This window comes from Dipodomys ordii, unplaced genomic scaffold, assembly GCF_000151885.1.
Source record: "Dipodomys ordii isolate 6190 unplaced genomic scaffold, Dord_2.0 Scaffold150, whole genome shotgun sequence".
NCBI classification, from domain to species: domain Eukaryota; kingdom Metazoa; phylum Chordata; class Mammalia; order Rodentia; family Heteromyidae; genus Dipodomys; species Dipodomys ordii.
The window spans coordinates 6,643,329-6,651,637 of NW_012267366.1; the positions used below are offsets into that span (position 1 = coordinate 6,643,329).

Consider the following 8,309-nt stretch of genomic DNA (forward strand, 5'->3'; position numbering starts at 1 on the left):
CTCTTGGGAAGGTGGTGCAGGGGGGTGTTTATGGGGTCATTGCAATTTTCCCTACTGTAAGAGGTCATGCTCCCCTTCATAGAGTGAACAAGAAGAAACAATATAAGCTGTTTGTTTTTTTAAAAAACTGTTTGGTAATACTAGGATTTGAACTCAAGGCCTTGTGCTTGCTAGGCAGTCATTCTACTATATAACTCATACTTTTAGCCCCTTGGGCTTCAAGTTATTATTTAGATAAGGCCTTGTTTTTATTGCCTATGGTCCACCTGGACTAGGATCCTCTTACCCTCCTCAGCTGGGACCCACAGACATGTTCTGCCTTTCCTGGCATATTGGCTGAGATGGGTCTTGCTAACTTTTTGCCTGTCCTGCCCTCTAATCATAACTGGTGTTACTGGCATGAGCCACTGCACGCAGTTGCTTCTTAAGGATTCCTTTGGGGCATATTTTGTTGAGAGTGTTCTATTCTGATTTATTATGGAAGTTATCAGCTATATGGTTTCTCAAGAGTTAGAGTGAATTTACTGGCATCTTCTCTAATCTCTCTGAACTACATTCCTCAGTATCTTAACTGAATTGAATGGTTTTTGATTTATGGGGACTATAGGTAAATTTACCTTCAGGCCAGACAAAATGTTGATTTTGAGCGTATGAGGTTACTTTGAAGTCTTCAGGCTATGTTTTTAGAATAATACTTCATCTTATTGACTCCTAATTAGCCCTGATCTTCTGAGAAGAAATAGCATTCTTAGATCATATTTTCATGATTTCATGTATAAAACCCAGTGACCAGTGTATGGCACTGAGCAAGGGTCTAATGTTTTAGTTTTTGCTGCTGCATTTGTAGTGATGATGCTATTATTTAGACAGTGAGTACCTTCTCCATTGAGTATTCTTAGGCACAGTAAGTTATAAATGATAGCAATGAAATAATTAAGACCTATACTCATAGGGCACTGGCTGTAAATAGACGTTGAAAACAGGGAGTGATCATGGTGAGCAGAAATAGTGAGAAATGGCTTCAGGAGCAGCTGGAGGTTTTGTTCTGGAAAAGGGTATGTAGACAAGCACTATGTAGCTAAAGAGTGAAGCTGTGTTCAGGCATATCCTGAGCTAGGTGCCATGAGAGAGACAGAATCCCATTCCCCTTGGAGGAAATTGGCTAGGGACACTTGCCAACAGATCAGTCACTATGATATCATGAGGCCATATTCCTGCAGCTATGCAGAGGTGTGCAGGTATGCCAAAGGGAGCAGGAACAATGCCTTAGGCATTGTGGGAGACTCACAGAGGAGATGGCATCTAAGCAGGGACTTCCAAGTGGGTAGGGATTTCACTTGGGAAGGAAAGTGCTAGCACCAGTCAGAAAGTGGCTTGAAAGGAAAGAAGGAAAGAACATTCCAAGAAAAAGGAAAGTAATATAGACTTGACAGAGCATGGTATCTTCCAGGATTGCAACAGGTTCCATGTCGTTGGACTGAAAGTTCCAAGAGTTGGAGTGGCTTTTGCATTAATCCATGCATGAGGTCAGGAGAATGTGTTCCAGATTGAGTACCAGTGGGAAAACGATGGATCTCAAGGACTGCTCAAAAGTAGGAGCAATAGAATTTGTGAGCTGCAGTGTTACGTGTAGAAAAAAAGCCTTCAGTGTTTCTTTTCTTGGAATTCCTTTTCCTGGTAGAAGAAGGGATTTTTTTAAGCCCCTGAATTTTAACCTTTTCATCTCACAGATGATCATGTTGAAGCTCAGAGAAGGAGGGTGAGTTGCTCAAGTTTACCCAACTAATTTAACATGGAGAAAGCTGGAATTTTTTAGTTTCCAGATCCGCCCAGGTGTCCCATAAGAGACTGGAAAAGTGGTGGCCTGGTAGTGAGGAGAGACACCAAAAAAGGCAATAGTTAAGTATCTGCAGAGGTCAGAAGTAGAGTCAGGAAAGATCAAAGGAGGCCCTGGAGACTCACTATAGAGAGAAAAGAACATCGAGAGTCTAGAAAGATCTCTGGGACCTGGCAGCTGCTCATATAAGATAGAGAGCAAAATCAGGTAATGTGTAGCATTAATCATAGTGTGATAGAGAGAAGTAAAAATTCAAAAAGCAGTGTCATTTAGAAAAAGGAAAAATGACTTGCTCTGAGAATTCAAAAAAAGGATGTGTGTAAACAATGATGGTCTTAGCTAATTATAAGCAACTGTTGTGGGCTAAGCACAGATCCAACTGTTAGTGAAGTTCAGCTCAAGAATTACAGTGTCAGGCACACAATGTCACATTTAAAGGTGCCAAGGTAGCTAGAGACTAGTAGTAAGAGAACTGTGAATGAATCATGGGGCATATTCTCATACATAGTATTATAGACCCTTCAAAAACACGAGGAGTTTTGCTGAGCTTTGTAAGTCATTTGTTTTCTAAAAGACTTTTCTGGAGGTCTTTGTGAACAAACAGTACAGGTAGTGAAAGTCAAATGAGACCTTATTACAAAATTGAAGAAAGTACCACACTGGATGAATTCCGGATTCTCTGGATTCACTGGGGAGTGAGGAGAGAATGACATTTTAAATTTTAAGTAAAACATTTTTTATATATCATCTAGACTTTAGGTAATACTCTTTCTTGTGTAATATGTAGATACTCAAAACAACAAACTCCCCCTAATGACTTGATAATTATGTTCCTTCATCTTTTTTCCCCCCAAGAATAGAAAAATGTGCCATTTCTCCTCCCTTGGGCATCATTGTGGATCGAAAGTTGTGTTGGGGCTGTGACTCACTTCCTTGAGAGAGCTAGGTAGCAGTAACATCTCTGGAGATGCACGTCATCATAATTATGGCTAAGAAATACTTGGAACAAAAGCACTGCTACCTTGAAGAGCATTAAAGAAGAGAATTTGAAGTCCATAGGTTGTAGGATTTACAATTTTAAGAAAAAATTCTTTAATGCACTCAAGAAACATTTATTTTCATCTGTCGTATAAATCCTCACAAGAACAATTTTGGTTCTGCACAGTTCTTTTTAGGGGAACTCATCTTAAATTCTGCTAGATAGAACCTCCAACCAGAATGCTGCTCAGAAACCATGACTGTCTAGATATTTGAATTTTTTGTTTTTAATAATTTATTGAACTATTTTTGGAATAATTTATTTCTTCCTTGCTTTAACTTCAATGAGAATTTCACTCTCCATCTCTTGGAATGTGTTTGACTTATATTACATTCATTAGGAAATTCACTTATTTATAGGACAAGTTTTTTTTTTAATGTTGGCTAGCTATTGTACTAGTTATATTAAGTAGAGACCATGAGGATTTTCATCTCTGGAAATAGTATGCTCTCATCAATCCTTTTAAATTTGACTTCTAGCCTGGAGAACAGCTCCCACCGGAGATGACTGTGGCGAGACCCTCTGTTAAAGAACCCTCTAGAGAAGGCACTTCTTCATTCCACACTCGCCAGAAGTCTGAGGTCTGAATTCAGAATTGCTTATTATGAAATGGTCTGTAAGAATTACTTGCTCAATATCACTACAGCCTAGCTTTTTAACTTTATGCATCCCCAATCTCCCACAAATAAGTCACACTAGCTTGTAAAGTAAGGTCTTCCTCATGAACTCATTTTGAGTTTTCTTTCAAAAATATCACTGAGTAAAGATTCAGAATTTGTTGGTGGCATCATTATCAATCCATGGCTTAACTTTTGCAAACTTGTTTCCTGTCTTAGGGTGGAGTGTATCATGACCCACACTCTGATGATGGCACAGCCCCCAAAGAAAACAGACATCTGTACAATGATCCTGTCCCAAGGAGAGTTGGTAGCTTTTATAGAGGTAAGCCACCTTCTAGCATTCGCTAGCGTCCTCTCGCTGCTGAAGGCATCTGCAGCCCATGCCTTGGACTCCACTTTTACTCCCTTACAAATATCAGATCTATGGTGTTCTTGCCTGCTTTGTCACCTTCCAGCATTTCTCTCTGCCACTGATCCTATCACCATCTTCAGGCCCTCCTGGCCTATGCCTGGGCTCTTTGGATTGCTTCCTACTTTATTTCTCAAGGCATCCATTGTCCTTGGGATCATTATTCTGAAGCTGCCCATTGGTCATACATTTATTTATTAAATAAAATACTTCCCAATGTCACATGTGTGCCTGATAATGTTTGGCTTAGAACATCTTGGACAGGCATGTAAAAATCTCCACTGTCATGGACCTCACTCTCTTAGCAGAAGAGAGACATTATCAGTAAATATAATGGCTTTATAGGGCAGCCAAAAGTAATGGTGTTACTGGTGAGAAAAAACAAAGCAAGGCAACCAACCCATTATCCCCCACCACCCCACACCAATATCTTTCTTTCTTTCTTGTTGAGAGACCCTTGGTAGCTTTCCAATGATATCAGGGCAAAATCTGAATTACTTAAGATGGTATTTCCAGCTATCCATAGTCTGACCCTTGCTATCCACTCCAGCTGTACCCTACCCAACTCCCTGCCCCATCTTTCTGATACCCAGCCAGACAAGCCTCTCTAAAATGACCTGAAACATATTCATTTCTTCCTGTTGGTGCATCTTATTTGTGTCCTTGTCCTTTGATCCTCTCCAGCATGAAATCTTCCCTGCTCACCCCAGAAGAAATGAAGTATTTCCTTTATTTCTCTCAGAGTACCTTGTCAGTGCCTCTGAAATAATATAGACCATATTTAACTGGTTCTCAGTGTGCATTTTTTCTTCAAGTTTGTGAGTCCCTCACAGATTCCCAGTTCTTGGGCTACCAGTGTAGCTCCATGTTAAGAGTGCTCGCCTAGTACATGCAAAGTCCTGGGTTCCATTCTTTATCTTTTCCTCTCTTAACTAGAGCACTGAGTGGCACAGTTTCACAAATATTTATTAATTGAACTTGCAAAAAGCCTTAGCAATATATTTTGTCTAGGCACCAGTTGCTCTCTCCTATAATCCTAGCTACAGTTTCAAGCCAGCCTGGACAAGAAAGTCTGTGAGATTCTTATCTCCAATTAAACACTAAAAAGCCAGAAGTGTAGTTGTGGCTCAAGTGGTAGAGTGTTAGCCTTGAGTACAAAAAAGCTCAGGGACAGTGCTCAGGCCCTGAGTTCAACCCCAAGAACATCACAAAACAAACAACAAAAAAATCAAAGGACATAGCAAGCAAGAAAAACACAAAAGCTCACAGAAAGAGGAAAAGTTTTTACTAGCTATGCTTTAGACATAGGCCTTATATCTAAAATATACTTTTAGCTCAAAAAATTACACCTCCTAGCCAGGCGCTGGTGGCTCACGCCTGTAATCCTAGCTACTAGGAGGCTGAGATCTGAGGATCACAGTTCAAAGCCAGCCTGGGCAGGAAAGACTGTGAGACTCCTATCTCCAATAAACCACCAGAAAACTGGGAGTGGCGTTGTAGCTCAAGTGGTAGAGCGCGCGCCTTGAGCTGAAGAGCTCAGGCCCAGAGTTCAAGCCCCACGACCAACAACAACAAAAAAAAAATTACACCTCCTTAAAATAAACTCTCAAAGAAACAGTTACCCAATTAATACATGGGCTAAAGACTTAAAGAGAGATTTCTCAGAAGAAGTAGTAAGAATGGTCAATAGACACTTGAAGAAATGTTCAACACCTCTGGCCATAAAAAATGCAAATCAAAACAGCATTAATCTTCCACCTTACCCCAGTTAGAATGTCCATTATCAAGAAAACTAAAAATAACAAATGAAAAAATCTTACAGAGCTAAGTTTTTAGTTCAAACAAAAGCTAAGTTTTATTTTGTACATGAGCAAAAGCCTTTTTTTCTCCCAATGAGAATTTTACTTCCAAAATGTACAATAGATGAACTGTTTCTATATGTCCAGAGAAAATTCTGTAATATGAAATGTTAGTAGAGCTATAAGTCAGTAAGTTAGTATTTGGCCTCCAGGCACGCAGTTTTATTTTGATTGTGAATGGATTAAATTCATTAACAACAAAGAAATGCTTCATTCGTCTGCTTCATAATACATTTTAGGATTTTGCCAGTAGAACATTTTAATTTAAATGTTCAATTTTTAAAGTTCAGAAATAAGCCAGGCGCCAGTGGCTCATGCCTATAATCCTAGCTACTCAGGAGGCTGAGATGTGAGGATCAGTGTTCCAAGCCATCCCAGGCAGGAAAGTTGTGAGACTCTTATCTCCAATTAATTACCAGAAAACTGGAAGTGGCACAGTGCCTTAAAGTGGTAGAGTGCTAGCCTTGAGCAAAAAAGCCCCATCCAGGCCCTGAGTTCAAACCCTGTGACCAACCAAAAAAAAAAAAATACCAAAAGTTCAGAAACAGAAGGAAAAGGTTCAACTAAATGAAACACCTGGAGATATCTCTCATTTTAATGTGGTATTATTGAAAAGATAAATACTTCCAGAAGACTTTGTTTCCATTCCTACTGATTGAGAATCAAGTGAAATGATGTCGGTTGCTATATGACCTTTATATTGCTTTTGTGATGAAATTTATAGTATGTTTTGATTTATATCTTAAGTTTAAAAATTGACAGAAAAAGTTAATAACCACCCTTTTTCCCAAAATAGAAGAATACTTACATACATTATAGTTTGTTTTTCTGTTCACTCTTGAAAATGTATAGAAAAATATTCTATATAAATAAATTTCTTTATAATTGAATTAAAAGTACATGAATGACACTGCCTTCCAAGTGTCAAAACTTAAACCATAGTGTATACATTGTTAAGAATGATTTCAGACTAAGAATAGATACTATACAATTGGATCGATGATGAGAAAGCCTTAAGTTCAAAAATATTGAAGCAGTTGGGAGAAGACTGTGATATTCATAATAAAAATATTCTACAGTGCTTTGCAATTTCTCAGCTTTCTTGCTTTCTGTTAACTGACCTTTACAGGTTCCTATTGTAAGGTTTGCAAAGCATGAATATTCCCTGGTATGAGTCTACTCTTAGAAAACTGAAGTTATATGAGAGGCAAATAAGGATTTTTATTTGTTTGTTCTGAAAGAACAATGCAATAGAATAATGAAGTAGAATAATTTGATAACTATTTTGACCTAAATACACAATAGTAACTTACTTTTTCTTCATTCAGTGCCATCTCCACGACCAGACAATTCTTTTCATGAAAATAATGTGTCCACAAGAGTTTCTTCTTTACCGTCTGAGAGCAGTTCTGGAACCAATCACTCAAAAAGACAACCAGGATTTGATCCCTGGTGAGTGTTTGGTTTTTATCCCTCTTTATTCTAATGGTTAATTTAGGAATCCAGAGAAATTCTGTGTAAAATTTTAACATTGTTTCTCCTATTAATGTTCTCTCGGGAAATTATTGAGATGCTTGTTGTCATTTTTTGGTAAAGATTTTTTTTTGTCAAGTTTCAACATTGATGGTTGGAGTGGTAGAGTGCCTGCCTAAGCCCTGAGTTAAAACCCCAATATTGGGGCTGGGAAGGTGGCTCAGTGGTAGAGTGCTTGCCTTGCATGCATGAGGCCCTGGGTTCGATTCCTCAGCACCACATAAGCAAAAAAACAAAAAAGAACAAAAAACCCAGTATTGTAATTCTCAAGTTTCAACAATTCAGTATCATATAAAAGAAAATAAGCTGGGCGCCGGTGGCTCATGCCTGTAATCCTAGCTACTCAGGAGGCTGAGATCTGAAGATCGTGGTTCAAAGCCAGCCCAGACAGAAAAGTCCGTGAGACTCTTATCTCCAATAAACCACTAGAAAACCAGAAGTAGCACTGTGGCTCAAGCGGTAGAGTACCCACCTTGAGGGATAAACAGCTGATGGTCAGCGCCCAGGCCCAGAGTTCAAGCCCCACAACCGACAATTAAAAAAAATAAGAAAAATAAAAGAAAACAAAAACTTTCCTGGAAAAATAAATACCTGCTAAGTCTTTTTTTTTTTCTGCCGGTCCTGGGACTTGAACTCTGGGCCAGGGCACCGTCCCTCAGCTCTTTAGTTCAAGGCTAGTGCTCTACCACTTGAGCCACAGCACCACTTCCCTGCTAAGTCTTTCACTGTATTTTTGTGATATGAGTGATGGTTTTAGAGCCTCCTTTCATTGCCATTGAATCCAGCACTGACACCTTGCGTAGCCCTTTACATTCATTGTCTCAGTTCTCACAACTGCACTTATAGTAAAGCTACTCCCATTTGATAGACTGTGAAGCTTGGAAGTTGTGGAACTTACCTGGAGCTGGATGGCTGGTAACATGTAGAAGGTGCCAAGATTCAGACCTCAAGTTTATACTCTAGAGTTTGTGGTTTCTACCTTTAATTCGCAGAAAAAGACAGAAGTAAGAGA

The 8,309-nt window shown here is 39.1% G+C and overlaps 1 protein-coding gene across 1 annotated transcript in view; it reads left to right on the forward strand.

The window, feature by feature from the left end:
- Cdkl5 (cyclin-dependent kinase-like 5) overlaps positions 1 to 8,309 on the forward strand; it is a 155,265-nt gene that overhangs the window by 130,752 nt on the left and 16,204 nt on the right. The window contains exons 13-15 of the mRNA XM_013032129.1: positions 3,356 to 3,457; positions 3,713 to 3,818; positions 7,093 to 7,216. Of these exons, the coding sequence (XP_012887583.1) occupies positions 3,356 to 3,457; positions 3,713 to 3,818; positions 7,093 to 7,216 (332 nt within the window). The remainder of the gene's footprint in view (positions 1 to 3,355; positions 3,458 to 3,712; positions 3,819 to 7,092; positions 7,217 to 8,309) is intronic.